At 45.1% G+C, this 27,286-nt stretch overlaps 1 protein-coding gene across 28 annotated transcripts in view; it reads left to right on the forward strand.

The window, feature by feature from the left end:
* DLG1 (discs large MAGUK scaffold protein 1) overlaps nt 1-27,286 on the forward strand; it is a 2,685,689-nt gene that overhangs the window by 2,478,807 nt on the left and 179,596 nt on the right. For all 28 annotated transcript variants that reach the window (XM_069618589.1, XM_069618591.1, XM_069618601.1 and 25 more), the window contains one exon: nt 1,165-1,215. In XM_069618589.1, coding sequence (XP_069474690.1) covers nt 1,165-1,215 — 51 coding nt within the window. The remainder of the gene's footprint in view (nt 1-1,164; nt 1,216-27,286) is intronic.

Raw genomic sequence — 27,286 nt, forward strand, 5'->3', positions numbered from 1 at the left:
ATAGTAGTGAAATATAGTTAAAGTAAAAATCAATTTGTGTAGAGATTGTTATTAACACTATGCTTTGAGCCTGAGCAGCAGATGATGGTCTATGTGCAATATTTGCTGTAGTTTTTAGACTAGGTCCAATGTCATGAATCTGGTTAGCACATTAATCTGTCACTGCTGTCACTCCCTTTCAGTAGTCTTTTTGAGAGCAAGCTTCAGCTGTGAGCCTCCCCCTGTATGTATGGGCTGCTTTGTGGGCAAATGTGTAAAGGCTGTGCCCTTCTTAACGTTCAAATGAATATGCTGATACACAAATGTGCTAACAGGGAGGCATAGAAAATCTTAAAGGTTTACTTTACTCTGAAAACTAGTGGAGTGTTCACCTTGTATACTAGGCTTGTTGTCTATCGCAATGAGATCAGTGATCCATTGTGCATTTCTGATGTTGCAGTTTTCCCAAATTGACATCTTAATAGTTAACATATTGCAGGGGCTTAACTTAATGAATGTAAGACTCGAAAATGTAGCTCTGAAAGCAAAGAAAATACAGACCATTTTATTTCATATGATGCACTGCTATTATGCTTTCCACACCAAACGAAAGAGCATGTCTTCTGTACTTACACAGATGAGGAATGCTGTTGTATTTTATTGCAGTATTTATTTTGAAATGTCACCCGAATTATTCTTGAGACAAAAAATCATAAATCACCATGTTAATCTTGAATTTTCATTTATTGATCAAACATAGAATGCAATTCTGCATTTGTCTGCAGCAGCTATACAACAGTTTCCCTGTTTAGGCCAGTTTGCCAAACCATTTAATGCAACTTGCAAATTGCTCAGTGCGTATACCATATGTACAGAGGCCCACCCCATGTTTTTTTTTGTTCTTAGTGTTGTGTAGATAATTTATACATTTTTTAATCATATTGTCAGGGTCAGTATCACAACATGCATTGCATTACTTTGATTTTACTGGTTTAAAACAGGTTTTCATGTTTTTACATTTTGGGGGGAAAATTACATGTATCCTAGTTTCATATTGCATCACTGTCTTTGTTGTCTACGATCATTCCTACTTTGATAGTCCACAGCATTGGTTTCTTTATAGCTCTTTTTTACACATTGTTTCCAGTAAGTACATTTTTAATCCAGTTTCCTATATTTCAATAGGTGGTCAAGAAGAATATGTCTTGTCTTACGAGCCAGTCAATCAACAAGAAGGTGTGTAAAGTATATTGTAGTGACATTTTTATCTTGATTGTAAATGGAGTATGCACTACAAAAGGCTAAGTATTTTATTTTTATGTATGCATTTTAATTGGACAGTAGGACATAGGTAACAAACAACTGCATGCCAGAAAAAGCATATGATAATTTTCAACACAAAATTAAATGTTATAACTTAAACACCATCAAGATCTATTATTTTCTTAATTGGGGTGAAAGGAATTATGGATAAGGAAAGTTAGTGATGGAACTTTAGAAATACGATTGGTTGGTTTGCTAATTGTAAAGTAATCAGATAATGGTGTTACAAGTCCAACCCTACTTAAACATTGAAAGATTTCCTTTCCGCTGAAAAAGCTAAAATGCTTTATTGGATTGATGAACATTTGTCTCTAGTCATGTGAGGACATCCATAAATAAGTAATGTGGTGGGGTTTCCTCCCATTATGAAGAAGCTGCCACTGCCATCATGCAGCCGTATCACATTCTGCCTGCATGATGGAGCGCCGTCTGACCTGGTGTCCTGCATAGCCTCTGTCCCTGTGGGCACACACTGGTGCACAGGAGCCCATGGAGCACAGCCAGCAATGAGTGTTTCTTTTGATGCTGTCATGGCCTATGAAAGGCAGGACGTGGGGAGGGGAGATGTCAGTCACTTACATCCATGCTTCCTGTTTCGGCTCATGGGGCTAGGATCTGAAGCCAGATCCTAGCCAAGGGAACAAGGGCAAAATGATAAATATGACATACATTTACACACACACACATACACCCCTAATGGGGTGTGTGTGTAGGCAGCTCAGGCAGATGGGCACACCACCAGCTATTTTATGTGGGACCTCAACCTGTATGGGAAGGATCCCAGCAACAACACTCCAGGTACGGGGCAGGATCTTGTCACATTGTTCTGCCAGAAGTTGCAGGCCCTTTAAGGTTTGCGTGTAGAAGGAGCGGACCCACCCATGCAACCAGACTCCACGAATATTGTGTAGTTCATGGGTGGTCACTGGCAATTGTGAGTGAGTGCATGTTCAGGTTCACCCAGTCCCGCTTTGACAGTGATAATGACAGTCAGCTGCCAACTGTTAATGCAGACACGGCCCCGGAGGAGCAGTGAGCAGCCTTTCTAAGCACAGTGTTATTGCGTAGCATAGCCGTAAGGTTTGGAGAGGTGGTGGAGCAAATAATCTGAAGCTGGGGGGGACAGCTAAAGGTGCATGGGAGTTTTTGGTGTAGAGGGAGCTGAGGGTTCAGGAGAAGGCAGCAAGGCAGAGGGAATCGCTGGTGTAAGAGACTGGGCGAGTGCAGAACAAGTTGGAGGAGGAGACCATCAAGGAGCATGGTAGAGTGCAAGAGTTGTTGAAGTAGAATGTTGAGGAGAGGGAAGTACAGAAGAGTTTAGAGAACCACAAAGAGATGGAGGGAGTGAAGGACAGGAAGAAGGATACATTGGGGAGAGGTGGCACGCTGGCGGTTGGGAGGGAGAAACTAGCAAGGAAAGCAGGTCCTTAATTGGAGCAGCTAAAGGTAAGACAAAGTAGACCTTGGCATGTTCCCCAGTGGTAAAGGGGAGACTTCAAGAAAACCTTGTCAGTAAAAGGATGCTAGGTCCATAAAACAATAGGCAAAATCAATTGTAACTTCTGTTCCCGAGAAAACACTTCTCACTCCTACAAAATGAGTTTATTTATTCAAACGGGACATATAAAAAGATGCAAACTACAATTGAGTGTCCATGTGCAATACATAGTAGAGCTATGCATATATAGACTCAAATAAATGCAATAAATTCATCAAAAGATGCCACAGTATCAAAAAGTGATCTAGTACAGTTTAAAAAAAGAGTTGACATCAAATTGGCAAGTACAGATGAACAAAAAAGCACCACAAAATACGGACTTCAAAAGAACACCTCAATTCTAAAATGTTAAGACGGGCCACACACAGTCAAGTGTCAGTGTTCAAATTTAGAGATCCATAGATAAGCCCTACATGTTTGAATTACACAGAGTGGTTAACAGGATCTTCCTCGGGGGCAACATGATTGGTGTGTAGCAGATGGGAAAAACATCAGAGGAGCATAATTGGTTTTGGAACAGCAATCACTATATTATCTAGTTTTGATATACCAGGAAGGCACCACACAATGATAGCTTACTGATCTCTCAAAGTGAGAAATGCTCATCACCAGTTAATGGATATGATAAGTGATTGTTGTGGTCAATGTCCTAGTGCCCATATACAACCTCAATAGTAGGTCATACACCTAAAAGAAGAAAAAAAGAAGAAAAAAGGCTCAAGATTAGAGTTCGGAAAAATTGTGAAATCATGCACTAAACAATTGTATACTCACGGCAACTAAGACACACTCTCAAAGTTTTTTACTTGGACAGGCCATACAGAGGGATGGGTTCCCAACATCTTGTGAAAGCACTAAAGTAAAAACCGCTTTCAGAGTGTATAAATGTAAGACATAATTTCTGTATGTATGTGTAAATACAGAGCATATTCTCTGCATTTTAGCTTAGTTGATATCGTGAGTAAAAATCAGCAGCAATTAAAAACACCAATTAGAGTTGTAGTCACATGTCAGCATGTTGCAGAAGTCAGACATGTTACCCCAGCTAGCCGCAAAAAAGCCGATGCAAACAGCACAGCATCATTTATATCCTAAACTCTCCACAATCAGCTCACTTACAGAGGGAAGCATAGACCGTTGGAACATTGTGCACTTCATGTGAGCGCCATGTTGGGTGAATTGCTGGGAACAACAAATAACTCAAATCAGAGTTCAGATCTGGGAGCCATGTTGGAAAGCCTGACGTGCTGATCTATACATGTGTCTGGCTGTGTTTAAAGTTCCCAATGTATATAAGGTAGAAAAGGCAGTTAAAGAAGTCATTGAGGATCTATCCGTAATGTTCTTCACAATTGTGGAGCAATACTATCTCAAAAATGGAGTGATGGTGGTGGTATGATGTCAAATTAAGCACTCGCACTATGCAGAAATGCTGATCTAATTGTAGAATTGAGAATGCAAACCATAAGGACCAGAATAGGAAAGCGTTACCAATGCAGCATAAAAGAATACATCTACAATCATAATTAATGACAATGCATGAAAAATCATAACGTAGTGCACAAATTATTAATTACTAGCACATTATGCAAGAAAGGGACATGACTGCACAGTGACTTGTAATTAGTCTCACATTCAGATAGAACAAAGGAATGAGAGCAAGCCAGATCATTTAAACACAAGAGCCTCATTCGGCCCACGATGTGTCGCCCCCCTCTTGTCATAGCTGTAAGGAAAGTCCATGTGAAATCCGTCTTTGTGTCCCATGGTTCTGAAATTATTCATCAGCAGAGCTGATGTGTTATTCTTTACGCAGCTTCTGTGTTCGCAGATCCTAATCTTCACCTTTCTCATGGACATACCAATATATAACAATTTCATGGACAGGTGGTTGCTTAGATCACTCTGCTGGTGTTACTGTATGGGTGTCCCTCGGTAGGGACGGGAGACAGAACCTTTTCCACCAGAAAATACATCTTCCCATTTAAATTTAGATGCGTGCGGGGGCGTGGTCCTGGGAGCATGTGCTCCCCTGACTCCGCCCACCAGCGCCACTCCTCATTCCTCTTTTCTGCGTCAATGGGAACAGACAACTTTCACCAGCGCTCCTGGGTTAGTTCTCTGGCCTAGTAATTCCATGCGCTCTTCCCCAGAGAAGTATTTTATCCTTCTTTTTTCTTATTTTCAATCAGGTACCACTATCCTCTGGCGCCACACTCCTCTCCAGCGCGTGTCGATGTCAGCGGGCTTCAGCAGGTGTCCAGCCTGCGAGGGTCTCTTTCCTACGTCCGACCCCCACGCTCTCTGCCTCCTCTGCCTTGGCCTCAACCACGGCTGGGTGGGCTGCACCGTGTGCGATGCGCTGACACTGCACGCTCTGAAGAACAGATTAGCCAGGTGGAGGGAGCTCTTTGGAAAGTCGCCTCCAGAGGACCTAAAGGAGTTAGTAAAGCACAAGACCAGGCCCATGAAAGGGTCACTTTTCTTATCCGCACCACTCAAAGGTGACTCCTTCCCCAGGAAGCGCACGAGCGGGAGGGACCTATCTTGTCCAAGTAGCAGCACACGTACCGAGGGCTCGCCAGATCCTACCAGTGACTATGCTGAGGGACTGCAAGTTTCTATTACCGGGTCTCAACCCGAGGAGCTATGCCCTAATACCGGACAGATCTCTGAGGGGGCACCTGTACGCAGCACTACTGGCCTTCCAGCCCCGTCCTGAGGTGCAGGGTAGACCTCCACCGCCCACGTCCTGGAGGGAAGCCGGGCCCAGCGTGACAAGCGCCACGACACAGGCACGTGGCATGCAGTCGGACATTGTTCCCGCCGGGTCAGCCAAAATGGCAGCTCACCCAACACCATCCCCCTTTGGGCACCAGGTAGGGGAACGTGTTTCCAGGTGAGACTGGTCATCGCCTGTTACGTGGCAGACGGCATATCCATCAGCGTCGCAGGGCAGATGCAGCTCGCCACATACAGCAAGACATGGTGCACCCAGGTCTCAGCAACCCCAGGGCACTGCACCCATGCCTGCTCCACCAAGCGCTCCTCTGGCCTGTGAAGACAGGTTTTTTGAGAAATTCCTGGCTCTCAAGAGGTCTCCGAAGTTGAGCATCATCCTGAAGGATGTTATTAGGGACAGGCTCCCTCCGGTACAGCTTCTTGCACCCACGGCCATCCCGCCCTTGGGTCCAGCTCCTCCAGGACCAATGCTGCCCCAGCTGCCTGCGCCAGTCCCCACAACACAGGCTCCCATGCCTCTGCCAGTCACAACAGCCCTATGTCCGCTGCCGCAGCAGCCTCCTGCGCCTATCAGTACGCCACAGCTCCCTGCTCCCAGCACTCCTCCAGCTGCACTGGACCAGCAGGACACATTGGTGGACACAGATGAAGAGGAGGACCCCGACACACCATCATCGGCTAAGGCCTTTCATGAACGTCTTGCGGGCCTAGCTTAGTACTTGGGGCTTCCACAGCCGGAGGCGGAACAACCAGAGGTGGTGGGTGTGTTGGCAGAGGTTCCTACTCTACGCCCCACGGCTAGAACAGGAATCTGAATGCAGAAGGATGTGGTGGCACTTGCCAGAAAAGGGTGGCTCAAACCACACTCTACACAGCCTACCAATAGGTGCCTCAACGCCAAGTTTAGGCAAATGGAAGGGGACCCTCTTTTGCTGTCAGCACACCCCCAGCCACACTCCTCAGTGATCTCTCTACTCCAATCCACAATCTTCCTCGGCTACTTCAGCCTCTGCACTCCTGGGTAAGGAGGAGATGATCCTGGAAGCATAAGGGAAGAAAGTCTATTCCAACGCTTCTCTACATCTGTGCCAGTCCAATGCTGATGCCATGCTGGCTGCTGTCAACCAGAGGCTCTGGCGAGAGACTGCTGATTTCCTTCCTGAATTCCCTGTGTAGAGCCAGGCGCGCACTTCAAGGCTGGGCTGGCTGAAGCCAAAATTGTAGTACAGGATATAATGGAGTTCACAGTGGCTCACATTGACACCTCAGGGCGTGCCATATGTATTGCTACTGACATGAGAAGGACGGCCTGGCTACAGGCGACCAAGTTTTATCCTTATGTCCCGGAGCGTATTATGGTCCTTTCAAGGGGGCGGAGGGGGGGGGGGGCGATCTGTTCCATTCTACTATGGGCGAGGAACTCTATAAGAAGAACAGTTCACAGACGGCCAAATCTTTATCGATCTTCACTAAGCACTAGCGCTCAGACAAGGGTTAGTCCTTCAGAGGCTTCAGGGGCTTCCAGGAGAGACTGTCCAGGCAACCGGACAGATCACTGAGCCAGCACAGGCGCCAGCAGCACAGGGCTTTTTCCATTCCCCCTCCTCAGTCCCAGCCTCAGAGGGCAAAAAAGCATGATACCGCCACCCAGATCCACGCGTCTCTGGTGGGGGGGGGGCAGGCTTGGCCTTCACGCTCAATGCTGGCGGACAAGGTTCATGGACCCATGGATCCTCTCAGTAGTATCCACGGCTTCCGTCTACCTATCCCTCCTTCTCCTCTCTCTTCCCCTACGCTCCCACAGATTCGTACAGCAACTCTGGCAGAAATGTGCTTGCTCATAGAGTCCGGCAGTGGAGGAAGTCCCAGCCTCGTCTGGAATACAGCTCAGAGAAGGATTTTCCCCCTCAGAGGACAACATCACAGTCATCAAGAGGGCCACGGGGCAATTTCTCAGCAGAGCACTGACCTCGGCATGGTGGTACCAACACCTTCTGGGCATCATGGTGGCATGTCTCCTCGCAGTGCCCCATAAAAGGCTCAGGATGAGGCGCTTGCAGTTGCACTTCGCAGCCTCCTGGAGACATGAGGAGGATTCCCAGGCGGAAATGGTCAGCATCCTTCATAATCTTCACCTGCGTATAGGCAGGCCCTTCCATCAACCAGCGCCTTGGGTCACCATCACCACAGACTTGTCCCTAGAGGGCTGGGAAGCTACCTTGGGCAACCACAGCATCCACAGGTTTTGGTCCCATCGGGAGCAGGCGGCACATATCAACTGGCTCGAGTTGATGGCCATCTGGCTCGTTCGCAAAGCCTTCCTCCCGGCAAGGCGATCCTTGTTCAGACCGACAGCTCTACCAGCATGTATTACATCAACAAGCAGGGTGGCACCAGCTCTCCTCCCCTCTGCACCCTAGCAGTCGACATTGGGGAGTGGGCTCTGATAAACAACATGCCCCTGGCAGCAGTACACCTTCAGGGTGAATCCAACCTGTTGGCGGACAGGCTCTTGCTGGGTGCGGACAACTACGAAGGGCAGTTGAACGAACAGGTCCTTCAGGGGATCTTTGACAGGTGGGGTCATCCTCAGGTGGACCTCTTTGCCATCTGGTACAACAGGAGGTGCCCACGGTTCGTGTCCTAGCAGGGACAGGGCGGGGGCTCCCTGTGCGACACTATGCAGATCCAGTGGAACAACATGAACGTGTATATCTTCCTTCCGACCCTCCTGGTCCACAGGGTAATCTGCAAGATCCGGGAGGCACGGCTCCTACGGATCATCTCAATAGCTCCGTTGTGGCCAGCAAGACCATGGTTCTCAGAACTACTCAGCCTGTCGCATCCGGCCCCGGTGCATCTTCCGCTGGGCCTAGTACACATACTCTCTCAGCAGGGAGGGACGGTCATTCACACCCCGCACCACAGACTGAGGCATCTGCAGCTGTCGCCAGCTAACCTAGACGTTATACAGCGGGATAGGAGCTATGCTACCAGGAGCCAGTACAAAAGCAAGTGGACTAGGTTTTATCACTGGGAAGAATCAAGGGTGGTTGATCCGTTGGCTTGCAAGTTGGACATTGTGCTATCCTTCTTGGTACACCTCGCACACTTGGGTGTGCAGGTAGACACATGCTGCACCTATCTGGTGGCTATTGGAGCCTACAGGAACTCGGAGGAGGGGGTATTTTCATCTTCTAATCCTTTGGTTAAGACACTTTGAGGGTTTGACCAAGATTTATCCGTGCATCAAGAAACCACACCAGGTGTAGGACCTCAACGTGGTATTGGGCACCCTGGCGCATAAACCATTTGAGCCTATGGTGTCTGCTGACATCAGGCTAGTCACCATTAAAACAGCCCTCCTGGTGGGCCTTACTTCTGCACGCCAGAGCAGTGAATTGCAGGTGCTTGTGGCTTCTGAGCCTTGTACTACTTTTCACAAGGACAACTCACCCTGCATTCTTACTTAAGATTGTCTCCTTTTTTCACCTGAATGAGGAGATAGAGCTACCAACTTTCTTCCCAGACCCCAAGGTTGACACTCAGAGGGCATTGCACTGTCTGGACGTCAAACGGCGCTGAGATGCTGCCTTGACAGGACAAAGAGCTTCCGCAAATCAGATGCTTTCTTTGTCACCTATGGCGGGTCAAAGAAGGGCTCTCAGGCCTCCGAGGCTTCCATAGCAAGGTGGATGGTTTCAGCCATCAAGGAGGCGTATGAGGGGCAGCATAAACCTCTTCCAGCAAATATGCATGCCCACGCAATCAGAGCTAAAGCCACGGCAGGTTATCAGCAAGGCGGCTACCTGGGTTACTCCCCCGGCCTTCTGCAAGCACTACTGCAGAAGGTCAGGCAGTGTTAAGGAACTTCTAAGAGAGCACCTCTCCATGCTAGGGATATGTTCAGTTGTACTCGCCCATACAGTATCAAGGGAAGGGGACGGGACGTAGGAGTAATTGTAAGTTACTCACCGTAGTGACTAACCTACTCCTACTCCATAGTCCCCTTTTCTCCATACGTCCCACCATCCTCCCCCTAAATAATACTGGTATCATTAGGCAATATTAATATTGTCGACGCGTCCACGGGGACTTTTATTTTGTGGCATCTTTTGACTAATTGTATTTATTTAAGTGTATATATTGCATATCTGTACTATGCATTGCACATGGACACTTTCAACCCTGCTCTGAATTGTAGTGTGCGTTTATGTGCCTTTTGAATACATTAATTTGTTTGTAAGAGTGAGAGAAGTGTTTTCTCAGGAACAGAAGAAACAATCTATTTCTGCCTATTGTTTCATGGACCGGTTTTCTTGAAGTCTCCTCTATATGCTGTTGCCCCATGTAACCTTTGAAGCAAGAGACCAGGTGAAATACCCAGTCATACAGCCGCTCTCCGAGATCCCAATCTGGGTTATAATTAATTTCAGATCATATAGGCATTCAGTATCAATTTGTAGAAGTAATGTTCAAAAAAACTCAGAAGATGTAGTTATGTTTCAACGATGATTTTATCTGTCAAACCATAGTTTTATGAAAAAGTAAATGGTTGTCACTAATAACGTTTTTAGTGAGGAAGAATTTGCCACAATAGCTCAATAATCTAACTAAGTTATGCCAATGCATTTCGGAATAGATATTCCTTCATCAGGGCAAGTCTAAACAGCATAAACATCATATGTACATTCACATGATTAAAACAAACAGTGCAAAATCCAAATTTCACATATAATACCAAAAATGTAAAGTACATACCAATATGTTGTGTTTGTAGAAGCAAAAGGTGGACCGAATTAAAAAAACAGAAGAAAAGGAAAACCCATCAGTATTTAAAGGTAAGCGCTATCTAAATGTAGCTATGTATAAAGTAAATAGTCCATTACCTGAGATTGGTAAGTCAAACGTAGCAAATTGAATTAGGGCTATCATAGTCAAATAAACGAACTGCCCCGCCGAGCTCAGTGAAGTACGTGTCACTGAAAAGCAGTATCTGTAAGCAGGAGGTCGTGTTAGTTACTTTCAAGAAGCGTTCCAGGTTAGAAGCGTTGTTAAACGCGTTGTTAGCAGAACATGTATATATAAAGCTTACCGTCACGGAGAACGGAGTGGAGCTGTTCTCTCTGGGTCTGCTGGTAGCAGACTGAGCTCGACGCATCGGAGCGTTGCTAGGCAACGTTGTGATATACGTCACGTGATCGTTTCCCCTCTAGAAGGGCGCGCGCTGTGTGTCGAGGCTGCAATCAAGCCAGTGGGCTTGAATAAGGTTGAAATAAATATTTACTGGACCTAATGGGCTCATAACAGGAAAACTAGACATTTAGAAATAGAAATTCACAGAGCGAAAAAATCATAGAAAGTGAAGAAATCCTCAAAACGAACCCTTGGCTATACGATCACCGTAACTTGTCAAATTGTCAAAACATCACCAATGTAATGGATAGAAATCCCTAATTAGATACATAACAATTTCAAACATTTTCATCACTCATAGGTATACATCAATGCTGCCAGTGGTGTCGTCCAAAATGGCGGCACCTTGGGTCCTGGACGGAGGTCCAGGAAATGCAGCATTTGTAACAGTAATACATAGTGTTGTTGTATAGCCATTTGTACATATAATGCCAGAGTGTACCACCACGATTTTAAGTTATCATCCTCAATCATATCATTTGGGTCATGGTCCCACTTGCGCCTAAATCTTAATTCAAACAACTAGGTCCAAGACAGCCGAACAGACCACGGACAATCCAGCACAAACTACAAGCCCCTCAGCACCAGCGCCCTCTACTTCGTCTTTTTTAGGCGCTCGCCGAAAAGAACTCGCAGGTGGAGGAGGAAACATAAAAAACAAACCACAGACCAGATTGCAGCAGAAGAAAATCTAGTTATCAACATATCAGAAAGGAGATTAAACAAGTCAGAGACAGAGATTCTTCAGAAAGGTCTCAGTTTCGTACCAACGTACGGAACCACCTTGTTCGACACAAAGATTGAACTGTACAAATTTATTCGCAAACTCACTTAGTCTTCTTTGAAGAGTTGGAAACTCAAGACAGTCCAGTCAAGATTCCACACTACCAGGAATTCAGAACTAAAAGTGGATTTGTTCCACCAATCATAGTACCATCCATTGAAATCTTTCAGAAACTGGTAACTCGCGATCTTGAACACATCAGTTATAAAACCCTGCAACATAGGGATCTCAAACCACACGAGATGAGATTAATTAGGGATCTGTTCAGTGACAAAAACATTACCATCCGTCCAGGTGACAAAGGAGGAGCCCTAGTCATCCAAAACACGACTGACTATGATGCCGAGTGTACCAGACAACTCGAAGATCGCACCACATATGCCACTCTGGATCACGACCCGACTCTTTCTATCAAACAAAACTTGGAAAGTCTTCTGGCTAAAGCATTCGAATTAGAATGGATAAATGAGCATACACAGAGGTTCCTCTTCAAAAGTCACCCTAGGATCCCTAATTTCTATACATTGCCAAAGATTCATAAGGACAGTGCCAAACCACCTGGCAGACCGATTGTCGCAGGAATTGAGAGCATTAATCAACCTTTAGGTATTTACATTGATTTCTTCCTGCAGCCACTTATCCAGAAAACATCCACCTATACTTGGGATACTACCCATTTCCTTCAGAAACTAAACTCCTTGACACCTCTACATGAGGATCTGATGTTTACTATTGACGTGAAAAGTTTATACACTTCCATACCACATGATTTGGGGATAGAAGCTGTGGAGTGGCTTTTACTTGAAACATCTGAAATACGTGCCCAGAAAGAATTTATTTTGGCTCTTTTACAATTCATTTCAGAAAACTCCTACTTTCAGTATGGCAACCAGTTTTATTTACAAACTTCAGGGACATCTATGGGGGCCACCATGGCACCCTCATACGCCAACAGTTTTATGCACAAGTTTGAGACTGACCATGTATTGAATAAACAAGAATGGAACAAAGATATTCGGCTATGGACACGATACATAGATGATATCTTTGGAATTTGGAAGGGGACCAGAGAATCTTTTGAAACCTTTTTTGAATACCTTAATAACATTGATCCAAGAATCCAGTTCACCAATGAGATCTCGAATGACACCATAACTTTTCTAGATGTCCAAGTCAGAAAGCAAGCTACTTGCTACAGCACTTCATTGTTCCGGAAAGCGACGGATCGCAATAACCTCTTGCATCGCCTCAGCTTTCACCAGCCTAGTTTGCTCAGAAATTTGCCTTACAGTCAGTTGTTACGGGTCAAGAAAATAGTGAGTGACCCTGAAGATTGTAAAATGCAACAGATGGAGATGAAAGAGAAATTTCTGGCCCGTGGCTATAAACAAAATGAACTTGAGATTGCGTCTGACAAAGTCAATACCGTGTCACGAGAGACCCTACTATCTACACAGGACACCAAAAAGAAAAGAGAACTCAAATCACCGGTATATGTATCCAAATTTTCCATTCAAAGCAACAAAATCAAGAAAACCATCATGAAACACTGGGAGATCTTTAAAAACGACACCAGGGTACAGAATCTGTTTAGTGAAACACCAATATTCGCGTACCAACGCAGTAGAAACTTGAGAGATGAACTGGTGCAAACCAAACCTACACCGAAGGGACCCACAACTCAACGCACTGGAACATTTCCTTGCCTCCATTGTGTGAATTGTAACTTTGTTATTAAAGGCAACACCATTAATCATCCCAGAACAGGGAAAAGGATTCTGCTCAAGACTTTTGGCACATGTGACAGCAGCAATATTATTTATGGTATTAAATGCCCATGTGGTAAATTCTATGTCGGACAGTCGACAAGAACAGCCAAAATTAGATGGGGTGAACATCGGTCCTGTATCCGAAATGCAAATACCAACTCAGCTGTGGCACGACATTGGGTGGCCAATGGACATAATGTGACGCAGATAAGATTTGTGATTCTGGAGGTACTAACAAAAAACAACCCTCATGAAGATTTATGCCAACGCCTGAATCGCAGAGAGACCTTCTGGATAGACAAACTTGGCAGTTTAGTCCCAAATGGACTAAACGAGGAGATTAATTATCATTGTTTTCTTTAATTGCATGTTGTTTTCTTTAATTACATGTTACTCTCTCTGTTTGGACCTAGTTGTTTGAATTAAGATTTAGGCGCAAGTGGGACCATGACCCAAATGATATGATTGAGGATGATAACTTAAAATCGTGGTGGTACACTCTGGCATTATATGTACAAATGGATATACAACAACACTATGTATTACTGTTACAAATGCTGCATTTCCTGGACCTCCGTCCAGGACCCAAGGTGCCGCCATTTTGGACGACACCACTGGCAGCATTGATGTATACCTATGAGTGATGAAAATGTTTGAAATTGTTATGTATCTAATTAGGGATTTCTATCCATTACATTGGTGATGTTTTGACAATTTGACAAGTTACGGTGATCGTATAGCCAAGGGTTCGTTTTGAGGATTTCTTCACTTTCTATGATTTTTTTCGCTCTGTGAATTTCTATTTCTAAATGACTAGTTTTCCTGTTATGAGCCCATTAGATCCAGTAAATATTTATTTCAACCTTACTCAAGGCCACTGGCTTGATTGCAGCCTCGACACATATCGCGCGCCCTTCTAGAGGGGCCGCGATCACGTGTCGTATATCACAACGTTGCCTAGCAACACTCCGATGCGGCGAGCTCAGTCTGTTACCAGCAGACCCAGAGAGAATAGCTCCACTCCGTTCTCCGTGACGGTAAGCTTTATATATACACGTTCTGCTAACAACGCGTTTAACAACGCTTCTAACCTGGAACGCTTCTTGAAAGTAACTAACACGACCTCCTGCTTACAGATACTGCTTTTCAGTGACACGTACTTCACTGAGCTCGGCGGGGCAGTTCGTTTATTTGACTATGATGGCCCTAATTCAATTTGCTACGTTTGACTTACCAATCTCAGGTAATGGACTATTTACTTTATACATAGCTACATTTAGATAGCGCTTACCTTTAAATACTGATTGGTTTTCCTTTTCTTCTGTTTTTTTGATTCGGTCCACCTTTTGCTTCTACAAACACAACTTATTGGTATGTACTTTACATTTTTGGTATTATATGTGAAATTTGGATTTTGCACTGTTTGTTTGAATCATGTGAATGTACATATGATGTTTATGCTGTTTAGACTTGCCCTGATGAAGGAATATCTATTCCGAAATGCATTGGCATAACTTAGTCTGATTATTGAGCTATTGTGGCAAATTCTTCCTCACTAAAAACGTTATTAGTGACAACCATTTACTTTTTCATAAAACTATGGTTTGACAGATAAAATCATCGTTGAAACATAACTACATCTTCTGAGTTTTTTTGAACATTACTTCTACAAATTGATACTAAATGCCTATATGATCTGAAATTAATTATAACCCAGATTGGGATCTCGGAGAGCGGCTGTATGACTGGGTATTTCACTTGGTCTCTTGCTTCAGTTGTTATTGTTGGCTTGGGTGTCTCCAAACCTTGTACAGCCTGCTCCTGCACAAAGGACTACTTCTGAAAAGACTGATACCTTTTTGAGATTTGGTATACCCTTCACAAGTAGATGAATTTTCCAGTGGTGCCCACTCATTTTGCTTCCTGCTTTTTTCTTCCGCCCCATGTAACCTTGCCAGGATAATGTGGTTTGCTCTACTTTTGTCTTAAGAGCCCCAGTGGTACATGGCCAGTAACAGTCAGTGAGATAACACTGGTCTACTCATTGGCTGAGAAAAGTGGTAGGAGGAACAAGCTGGTGGCACAATGTCTCTGAGGTCCGCTGACACCCCTAAGGGCAAGAACTGAAACCTGTAGATGGGCCCCCATGTATGAATAAGAGTTGGTCCAGCGAGGAGGAATGTGATATGTGCTGGTGTAATTATATCAGGCCCCTGAGATGGGGAAGAGTCCCTTGATGTCGTCACTTCTCCCCCTGAGGGGGACCCTTCCCATGGGGTCGGGGAGGTGAGGCCGCAACCCGATAGTGCCCATATGGGTGGCAATCAGCAGGAGGATCCCATGGTGGAAGGGAAGACTATCAAGGGAGAATGACCCTTACGCTGCAACAACCCACTGTACCCCCAACACATGCCCCCACACTGTTGGGGCCTAAGTCTCCGCCCCCATACTCTTGAACTTCATTTTCTACTCATAGTACTTTATGCAGAGCAGAACTGTCTGAGTTAAACCATACTGTGATGAGGAAGATTAAGCAAATCTTGGAAAGATATGGCTCTGTAGGTACTTGCACGAAGCAGAAAGGAGGATGGAACAGCCTTTCGTGGAACCAAAGCGAACATACTAGCTCTCAACCACACACAAGCCTGCCAAAGATAGAGATGAAGGACTACTCTCGTTGTCTGATCCTCCCTAGAGAATCCGCAAGCTGTAGAACAGGGACCGAAGGGCACTGGCACGCTGGCCACACAGCAGATGCGTCCCAGCTTAGCATGCTGCTGAGACGCGAGGGCCACAGCAAGAGAAATGGATATGCGGTGAGTGGGCAGAGGCTCTGTTGTACCTGTGAGGGGCCCAGGGGTGAGAAACCACTGCATGACTTCCAGGTGTGAGAGAAGCCTGGAGAAGCTGGGAGCTGGAGGGAGACGCAACCCGCAGAGCAGGTGTAAGCAGCAAGCTCCTGGGTTTGAGAGAATCCATAAAGAGAACTGTGTTAATGAATTGGGGATTGCTCTAGGAAGCAGGGTGCAGAGCAAAGACCCTGTTGAGACCCTGAGGGTCGTAGTTGAACCAAGTTGGTCAAAAGAGAAATCCCCTAGTATAACCAGTTGTTGAGAGCAATCAAACAGAATGCAAGGATCGTCATGTTCCTTGTACCAGTAGTTGGAAAAATCCTGGAGCTCTTTATGTACCAAACAGTGCCTGGCAGTATAGTAAAGGGGCCTGAGTGAGAGACATAAGTCTACGAAAGGGATCGGGGACCCACATAACTTGGGGAGAAGATCAAGGGGAGAGAGAGAGAGAGAGAGAGAGAGATATCCTTTGGCAAAAGTCAAGAGAAGACCACGGGGGGAGAGATCCTCTGACAAAACCACAGACATCATTGGAAATATTGAAAGGGAGCCTAAGAAAGGCTTGGCTTGAGGAAGGGAGATATTTTCCCCATCTTTGTGGAACTGTAAAGAGGGGACTAACGAGGCCTGGGGAAGGAAGACTTCCCCCTTCATCTATGTGGAACTATATCCAAAGGCCCAGAAACGGCCATGGAAGCGAGATATTTCTCCAACAGACACAACCTGCCTAAGACAATCCAGAAGAAAGGAACCACCTTTCTGTATTCTAGGTGGAACTAGTTGTATCGTTTTCTTTTGAAGTGTAAGGGACATAAATAAATTTGGGATATAGGACTGTGGACTATATTATTTTTTACGGACATTCTGACAACATCCTTAGTTTTGTTTGAGGCAGGGAACCCCTTTTTAGTGATGGGGACAGATAGGGTGTTTCCTTACTTTCTGTTAAACATTTATGCTCACAATCATGCCGCCTGTGTGTCCCGCATCTACTTCTGCACTCTTACACTAGCCAGGCACCTAAAGACTCGCCTCACTCGCCTGAGACATTTTTTGAGAAACCATTCTGAAGCAAGAAGACTCATTTGGTTACCATTCTGACCCCTTGTGCTTATGTTGCTCATAATTTGTACGTTGTCTGAATACAATCTTTTGAACTAAATTCATGAGTTGCTCCCACTGTGGAGTTCACTTGGCTTTGGGTATATTTGTAAGAGGAACCACAGCAGACGTTTTGGGGCACTTATTGATATTTGGAAAGAGCATAGTTCTTAGGCAGCAGAATGCCAGGAAGTGCTGCATATACTGCTGAAACAGGCCTCCCAAGTATCTATGCATAAACAGAATAATCTTTCTGAAATTTGAGTTGTGAAATGATCTAATCCACCCATTATTTTCAAAATCTTTTTGTGGGAAAACAACCTCCTGCCTCCCCACCCTAGAATTATACGGAGTTAGTTACAGCTGGCTTGTTAAACTCTGGCAAATTCAGGGGAAACATTTTCACCACCCCAGTTTAAAAAATGCCTAATCTGGTTCTTAATTTCCGGGATTAAGGGGTTTGCAACTTTATACACACTCTTCCTCTTAGTGAGACTAAGTTGACATCAAATGCAAGTAAATGCTGCATCCAAATCATCTTTGATACTGAGAATGCTTCTTAAAAGGAGACTAACTATTTTTCTGCTGTCCAACATAAGCAGTTGTTAAGAGGTCAAACTGCCAGCTTGCCGTTCTTAGAAGAGCATACCTGTTACTCCAAATTGACCACAGAACAGAATTTACAATATCAATAGTGTACCCCAATTCACAAAACCAGAAGGTTCAACGGATTAGTAATCAGACTGCTAGGTTTCACTCAACCGAAAGTAACCCCAGCACATAAATCCTGCTCTCAGATCCCTTCACTGGCTCCGATGAGAGCAGGATATGATATTGTAAACTATACTTAAGGGCTTCTGGAATGAAGACAGTGCCACAATACTGGACTAATCTTCAGAAACTCTGGATCAGGAAAGGTGGTTCTGATATTGTAGGGAATAGCACGACTAGAAATAGTGAGACCAAACCCAATGGAATTTGAATAGAACTGAGAAGACTCGACAGCAGAACCATCTTAACTTAAAATCATGAAAAGCCCTGACCTTTCTCTGCACAAATGCACAAGTCCAAACACCCACTCGCCAAATCAGGACCTCCAAACTCTCTAACTTTGCGTTGGCTCAGCATCCAGTGGGCAATATGTTGTGTCCCAAATTAGTCTAATCCGTTTTCTGTCACTTGGCCTATTTTCCTCTACCTAATTCTTAACCTTGCCTGCAAATAAATCCTTTGTAGGTTAACAAATCAACAAGATGCTAATACGCCATCTGCGATCTGCAGAGCCAAGCTAAGATCACTCTGACTGCAACATGTTATGTTCCCGCAACAGCAGTTTGAAATATACTGCGCTATACAAAATCTGTTTTGTGACTTTGTGCATGTATTGGTTCAATCTTGAGCACACAATAAAAGGTCTATTAGTTAAGTTCATTTATAGCATGCACTACTGCCATTTGCGTGGTCTCTAGGCGCTCCTGTGGCTCTCTACGAAATGTGGGTATCGTTGGTTAGTGAGGGAGAGACGGATAGGATAGAGTTTGCGCTCATCTTTTGATTTGTGCAGAACCAAGAGAAACTGGCGTCGGTGCATGTGAGCTTTCTAGATGTGCTTTATGTATACTCAGGGTCTTGTTTCTGTAAGGGTGGCGTCCAGTGTCTGAGTTGTTTGTTGTCTGCAGGTATTGAGTCTGTAGTATGATTAGAGAGGGGTGTGCAGTTTGCAAGTTTTTGGTGGGTTGTTCCCTAGCTCTCTGGGTATGTGTGGCACATGAGAGGTGTGAGGCTGTTGAAAAGAGGAAATGGGGGACGTTGGTATTCGGTTGATCTCTGGGTGTTGAGTAGTTTTGTCTTCAGTTCTTCGTTCTGTATTGTCCCCTGATTTCTTTGGTCCTGGTGTCTGGATTGTGGAGGCGTGCGTGTAAACTAAATCAAAATAACAAAATCAGTACAATTCTAGTGTGGCTAAATTCAAGGCAGAGGACCAAGTTAGTATAGTTATAGTGTGGTGTGGCGACAAGGAATGAAGAAACTGACCAAGTGGTGCAATAGTGGTTGCTATAAACTTTTATTAAATGAAAACCAAACTTATCTATCCCTAACCCTGAGGGGTTTCCCTACCTAAACTAAAGAAACTCAAGTGCACGTAAGGAAAATGCACTGTCTTGGTCACAATGGCTCCTACTGTATCCCTGTCGCTACAACAAAACACCATAATGTCCATCTACTGTTCGTAATCCAGGAGACTGACCTCCCTTCCCCTGGATGTAAAGCATCGATCAAAGCACAAGTTCCACAAAAGTTCTGGGTTCTCTACAACCCAACAGAAAACAAACAGTTGCATAAAGTTCTCTTGTGGCTAGTGTAATGACTCCCTTCCCTTAGCTGGTTCCCCAATGTCTTGCACAGTTCTTGTGTTGCTCCCTTGTGGAGGTTTTCACAGTCTCTCGGTTTTTGCACAATTTTTGATCCACCCTACTGGGACGATGAATATGTTCCCTGGAGTACCTTTCGACTCTCCAGCACCACATTCCAACAGAACTAGACTGGGAACTGTATCACAAATTGGTTTACGGTTTTCTGTTTCTTCATAGTTTAGTCTCAAGGGGTTTTCTATTTTCCTGGCTTTTTAAGCGCAAAGAAAATGATAATGTTAACGTTTTTCTGATCTTTGAGGAAGGCATGGTTGAGGTCATGTTCTGAAAAGAGGGAACTCTTGACAGGATCTGGTGTTGACCACTCAGCAGTGGTTAACAGTGGTGCCGACAGAAGATCATTGTGATTTGGCTCGATGGACCAGCTGTAGATGAGTCTCCAAGGTGTGGACAATGATTCTCTCCTCGGTCATGGTTTCCCCAGCTGTTCGATGTTCGGATAGAGAAGGAGAGCATAAACCTATCCCTGGGCCTTTAACCCTTTTGGCCCCTCTTTTGTACTTTCAAGGGTCGATAAGATAACCCCCTTATGTGGCGTTTAAGGTTCACGGACAACGTATCTTTTCAAATGCTGAGGTAGGTGAACACATTTCACATTCTTCACTGTTCTACCTTGTTGCCTTAGGCTCCATTGAATGTCTAAAGAGTTTAAACTAATCATCCACTCCCTTCTGGACCTTTGTTAACTCCCATTACCTGTATTGGTGTTGGGATGCTCCACCAGGTCGGTAAGATTTCAAATGAGTCAATCCCCTTCTCCCACTCACGTCTCAGCTGGCTGTCTGGAAGCGAACAAGGGACTCAACCGTCCCTGTAGAGGACTACCAGCCAATACCGTTCTGGATACTGTTCAGGTTTGTGTAGGTAGCTGTGCAAATGGGTAATGTAAGCAGTTTGGACGCAGTTGGACCGCCCGGACCCTCCACTACAGGTCACGACACCACGACCCAATCTCTGTTCTTTTGCAGAACCGCCTCTCGGCCGACTGGTATGACGCTTTCCCCGCATCTTACGAACAGTGTACTTCTGGTCAACAGAGGTGTTCTGCCACTCATTCTCTTGTTGGGCTTGCCTCTCAGCCACCAGCTTTCAGTTGTATAGCTTTTGGCATTCTGCCTCCATGTGGGACTCCTATTCCCTTTTTCGATTTCCACGGCCAACACCCTGTCAGCCTGCAAGACGTTCTTGTGCGCTCTCTTGAACCACACTCTACATGTCCCTTGCTCGAGCTTCTCGAGCCTGCCTTTGAGTGCTCCCTCGCCTTCAATCTCTCTCTGATTCTCGATTTCTCTATCCACCTCGTCTGCTCTCTCTAGTTCTCTTTCCGGTATTCTTCCTGGTACCCTTCCACCTACGTTTGTTTCTGTTGTCCTGATATCGTAGGGTTCACCCTGATGTTTATTTTTTTTTTTTCATGTTTTATTTTCACTTTACTTATAACAACAAAACATGAAATAACAAAGAAATTCGTAGCAAAAACTATATACATAATTACAAACACATAAATACCCCCTCCCCCCCTTACAGATGCCAGGTACACATCATATAATATGAAATTGTCAGAATCAATACAATGTCAGAAATTTGCCCCAAATTTTTCTAAACAACCCATTCTTGCCTTGTTTCCTATATATACATTTTTCCACATCCGCCAGATCAAGCATTTCTTTCAACCAGTCCTCTTTTTTTAAAGAAATGTCGGATTTCCAATTCCTAAGGATGATTTTTTTCCCAATCATGGCTCCCCTAAATAACCACTTCTTTTGTCTTTGAGTGAGTATATCTAAGGTAGCATCATTTCCCAGTATTAATGTCTCAAAATCAAGACCTATCGGTTCATCCAAGACCTTTTCCATCACCACACCAATCTCATTCCAAAATTCACGCACATTCCTACAATCCCACATCATATGTTCCAGTGTACCAGTTTCACAAATACAAGCCCAACACTCATCTTTCAAACCTCGCTTCCATAATCTTTCAGGTGTCCAATAAACCCTGTTTAATATCTTTATTTGTCTCGTTCTCTCAGTCAAACCCAGGGAACAAAATTTGACATTTGCACACATCCTTGTCAATGTCTCCACTGTAATTTCATAGCCAATTCTTCGACTCCCCTCTTCTCTGAGCTGAACATTGTCTTTATATTCACTCACTATTTGTTTGTACACCCGGCTAGCTAAGCCATCTTCACCTACCAACGACTTTCTTGTAAGAAAATCCAAATTCAAACTCGCCTGGAAATCAATCTCACCAACTGCAATCTTCAATTTCCTGTAATCCGAAAACCTGAAATTTTCAATATGAAATTGTTGTTGCAACTCTCTAGCACTCATCCATTTCCCCTCCTTAAATAAATCATCAATCCAACTCACACCACCCAAAAACCAGTCTGCCCAGAATAGCGTCTTATTTTCCAATCTAATAGAAGGATTCAACCACAATGACGCACTAGGATCTCTACATGCATCCACACCCAGCAAACCATTGAATTTCTTCCAGGAGTATCTCAGACAGACAGTCAATGGGTCATTCACACTCTTCACTCTTGATTCTGTAGTCAGTAAGGCTCTGGGTGACAGAGGACCATTCCAACTTGCTTCCGCCACAGCCCATTCATCAGGTATGGGTGCCAAGAAATCAATTATGAAGTCACAAATAAAGGCAAGGTGATAGGCTCTAAAGTTCGGCACTCCTAGTCCACCTTTCTCCACTAGTAATTGTTCACCCTGATGTAACGTCCCTTCCAATGACAACAGCTATTCTGGTGTGTTTCCCACTCGCTTGTAGCGTTCCCGGGACCTTCTTTGTCTCAGTACCTAAACCATCAGGGTAGTTTGATGTTTCACAGTAACGCATGGTTTTAGACAGGGGGTTTAAACCCATATGTTTCAGGTCCTACCGTCCACCCACCGGGTTGGGGTTTAAATGGGCTGTGACTTCCAATCGTGCCCTTATCCATAGTAGAGGAGTCCCCCCTCTATGGGATCCTCCCGCATATTACCACCCCTAGGGGAGCTATTGGTTAGCAAATTCACCTCCATATTCTCATGGATTGGGGTTCTCTCGTGGGCAGAAGTGACACCATCTGAAGGATTGCCACAGTGGCTATATTCAAAAGCAGCGTTAATTAAATCTGTACAATTCTAGCGTGGATAAGTTCAAAACAGCGGCCATGAAGTTAGTACAGTTCTAGTGTGCCTAAATTCAAAAGTGGCCTGAACCTAGTTACTACAATTCTAGTGTGGCTAAATTCAAAGTGGTGTCAATTAAATCATTACAATCTTAGTGTGGCTACATTTAAAAGCCGCGGCTTACAATTGTAGTGTGGCTAAATTAAAAAACAGCAGTAAACCCAGGGTACACATTTGTGGTGCATCACACAAGCTAGGACATGATGCCATATTTTTCCCCTTTGCCCAGAAGCCATAATAACAATAGTAATTACCTTTTAACCTACATCTTGGAAAGCAAGTAGAAGTGAAATTGACCAATGCTTTCTCTCCAGAGACATTAGTGAAAACACTGAAAGGTCTCTATTTCAGAAGATAAAAGCAGGCATCTGAGAAGGCTAAAAGCCTGAAACAATTCTCAATTGGAAACACAAACTTAATGGCCCTACCAAATTCCCACCTAAAGGAAATAAATACTGTGCCCCTTACCTGGATAACAGAAGCTGTTTCTCCAGTCCCTCATCGAGCCAGCTATAATGCATAAAACAGAATGACTTCATGTAATAGGAGGAGCAGGATGCCACCCCCTTTGACATCCAATTTCTTGCTGAACTGTCGAGAGGTTTTAGAAAAGAGGAAACCTGCAGATCCAATAATGCAATGCTTCATGCTCTACATTTCACAGAAATTACAGTGCAGCATTGGCAGGTAGAACCTGCATGCGCACATTGTGATTTACAAAAGTGGGTTCCCAACATATGTGGACATATTCCAAATTAGTGGAGTATGCATGGACACAAGCAAAGAAGAAAGAAAAAGAACATAGTGGATATGTATACAAAACCTATAGTTTTGTAAGATGGAGCAACTGCCAAAGGATGGTAAGATCGCCCTTGTATTTTATTGGTTAGGAAATATGACTTTCACTACTCCAATATGAAAAAAAGAATATATATTTGTTTATTCAGTGCATTTTGCACATTGGTGCAGTATATAATGTGAAACATATAACATAAAAGTAAAGGACATAACACATCTATCATGGGACAAGGAAACCTTTTGAACAAATCAAGCAAAGCATGATAATAAGCACACTGGGCCTCATAAGGTTGGAGGTAGCCTTGCCGGTAAAACCGGCAAGGCTACCTTAAAACCAGCATGAAAATCCGGCACTGGATAATGGGCAATTCTCCAGCATTGGATCTTTCATGGATTCACATGCTTTGAATATTCCCCATCGTCAGGCTGGGAACCTCAGTTCTTTTTAAAATGGCGTTTTCACTTGGAAAACTTCGACACTTTAGTGTCCTATCAATATCTTCTTGGGTGCTTAGCCACCACCCAATAGGACATAGGGTATAAATAGACCCGCCCCTGCGGCTTCCCTTTAGATTTCAACCGTCTCCAAAGTGTCGGGATCACCTCGTGCTCGTTTTGATTCTACACGTTTGGTGTGTTGTGGTTGTTTTTTCCCCAATGTCTTCGGGTAAAGCTTTGTTTCGGCCCTGCGCGACTTGCGGGCTGAAGAAGGTATTTGAAGGGGACGGACAAATGGACTGCCTCTATTGCCTCTACCCTCATCACTCCGCCGATTCCTGCGACATTTGTAAGGGGTTCTCTCAGAAAGCACTGAAGGACCGCAATCAGCGGTTGGTATCCTGGTTAAATGAAGGTGTCTACCCTCCATCAGAGGTGGGATTGGTTCGCATCCTAGCTACTGAGAGACCTGCTCCTACAGTTCCTCGCCAGTCGACTGAACCGCCGGTTAAGAAGTCTAGGCCTTCCGGTGCAGAGAAGAGCGGTTGCCCCTCTTCGGGAAAAAACCTGACGAAAGGGGCTCTTTCGTCGCCTAAACTTGGTCAGTCTGACCAGTCCCGTAGGCCGGAGGGAAGGCCTGAAAAAATGTCTACTTCAGGAAAGGACAAAAAGGACTCTTCGAAATGCTCCTCTTCAAGGGAACATCGTAGGTCAATCTCCAGTAGAGAGTCTTCGAAACATCCATCCAGGGAGTCCAAACGGGCGGGATCGCCTGAAAAAACTGGAGTGCCATTGCTGGAGCCGGAGTTTCAAGCTACAATTGTGACGGATGCCTCTCAGACAGGGGGGGCGCATCCGGGGAGCTTCCAGGTTCAAGGTCTATGGTCTTGGGTGGAATTGTGTCTTGACATCAATGTGCTTGAACTGAGAGCACTGCATTGGGCTCTAAAATCGTTTCTGCCGCGCATACGCGGCTCCGTGGTGAGGGTATTGACAGACAATAGCACCACAATGTTTTACCTCAGGAAGCAAGGGGGCACTCATTCCAGGGTGCTCTCGAGAGGGGCTCAAGAACTTTGGCATTGGGCCATGGTACAAGACATCACTATTGTGGCGTTTCATCTGCCGGGGATGATGAATGTGCTAGCGGACTCGCTCAGCCGAGAAATAAACCAACTCCACGAATGGCAGCTGAAGGAACAACCAGTGTCGAGCATTTTCCAAAAATGGGGTCGTCCTTCGTTGGATCTTTTCGCCACTCGAGTTTACCAGCAGGTGGCCTCAGCCTGGGTCTCTGGGGGAAGCGTTCTCGTTCTCGTGGACGGGCAGGTTGGCGTACGCATTCCCTCCATTTCCACTCCTTCGGCGGACCCTCCAATGGACTCAGAAATACCCATGCTGTGTGATTCTGGTGGCTCCGTACTGGGCCAGGCAGCTGTGGTTCTCAGACCTACTCCATCTATCCGTAGTGGAACCGGTTTGGTTACAAGTGACGTCGGACCTTCTGTTTCAGGACAAGGACAGTCTGGCACCACGATCCAGGGTCTCTCAGCCTGACGGCGTGGCTCCTGACTGTTCCAAGTTTGACCTACTGAACATTTCTGGGGACTATCCGCACATTTTGGAGGCGGCTAGAGCTCTGTCCACAAATGTTTCCTATGCGTGCAAATGGAAAAGGTTTTGTGTGGTGTAAGGGCAAGCCTGGGATGGACCCTTTGAACATTTCACCGGAGCAAGTTCTACCCTACTTGTTGCATTTGGCAAAGAAAGGTTTGACGTTCTCCTCCATAAAAGTACACCTGGCGGCCATTTCTAGATTCACTTGGAAGAGGCGTGCTAACCCTCTGTTTAGTGATCGTCTTGTCAAACATTTTCTGAAAGGGTTGTTTCAGACTTTACCTCCAGCCAAGAAATTCCTCCTGGTTGGAGCCTCAATCTGGTGCTGTCGGGTCTGATGAAGCCCCTGTTTGAACCTCTGGCGTCGACGCCCCTGCAGCTCTTGTCGTGTAAAGTGGTGGTTTTAGTGGCCATTACTTCGGCAAGAATAATATGAGTTGCAAGCTCTGGTGACTGATCCTCCGTACTTATGGTTTTTCAAGGACAAGGTGGTATTGGCCACTAACCCGCACTTTATTCCAAAAGTGCCAACCACGTTTCATAAACTCTCTTCCATCGTGCTACCATCATTCTTTGCTTCTGCTTCCACATCGGCAGAGAAGGCGCTGCATACGCTGGATGTAAAAAGAGCATTGAAATTTTATCTGAGTTGTACTCAGGAATTCAGGCTTTCTAAACAACTGTTTGTGGCTTATGAACCCTCCGTCAGGGGAAGGGCAATCTCTAAGCAAGGACTATCTCGCTGGGTCTCATCGGCTATCTCGTTCTGTCACTCTAAGGTGGGAAAGCCTTTGGAGTGGCGTCCGAAGGCACACTCGACGAGATCCACAGCTTCGTCGGTGGCATTATGGTTGGGGATTCCGCTGGTGGATATTTGCCAGGCGGCCTCCTGGTCAGTGCCGCATACTTTCCCTCGGCATTACTGCCTCAAACAGCAGCATGGCGCAGATGTGCAGGTGGGACGTGCAGTCCTGCAACGCCTGTTTCAATAAGGTAACCCCCGCAGCTTCGGGGAATCTGTTTCAATGTTGCCACTGCTAATGCATTCTTTGCTGGTCTCATGTGTTTGCTCTAGTGATGTATTGGTTTGCATTAAACGCCTCCATGCATGTTGCTACTGCTATGTAATCTATCAAAAGCATGTGAATCCTTGAAAGATCAAATGCTGCAGAAGGGAGTAGTTTCTTACTTGTAACTCCATTTCTCCAGCGTTGGTATCTTTCATGGATTAACATGCACCCGCCGGCCTCCCCTGCATGCAAACCTGGTAGGTTCCTCTACTTTGGAGGTTAAAATCTGAAGGGAAGCCGCGGGGGTGGGTCTATTTATACCCTACGTCCTATTGGGTGGTGGCTAAGCACCGAGGAAGACGTTGATGGGACACTAAAGTGTCGAAGTTTTCCAATCGAAAACACTATTTTAAAAAGAACTGAGGTTCCCAGCCTGACGACGGGGAATATTCAAAGAATGTGAATCCATGAAAGATATCAATGTTGGAGAAATGGAGTTGCAGGTAAAAAACTATTCCCTTACCGGGGTATTCCGGCCCGCCGGACCTAGTAA

Source organism: Ambystoma mexicanum, chromosome 10, assembly GCF_040938575.1.
Source record: "Ambystoma mexicanum isolate Mex_15411 chromosome 10, UKY_AmexF1_1, whole genome shotgun sequence".
In the NCBI taxonomy this organism is placed as follows: Eukaryota; Metazoa; Chordata; class Amphibia; order Caudata; family Ambystomatidae; genus Ambystoma; species Ambystoma mexicanum.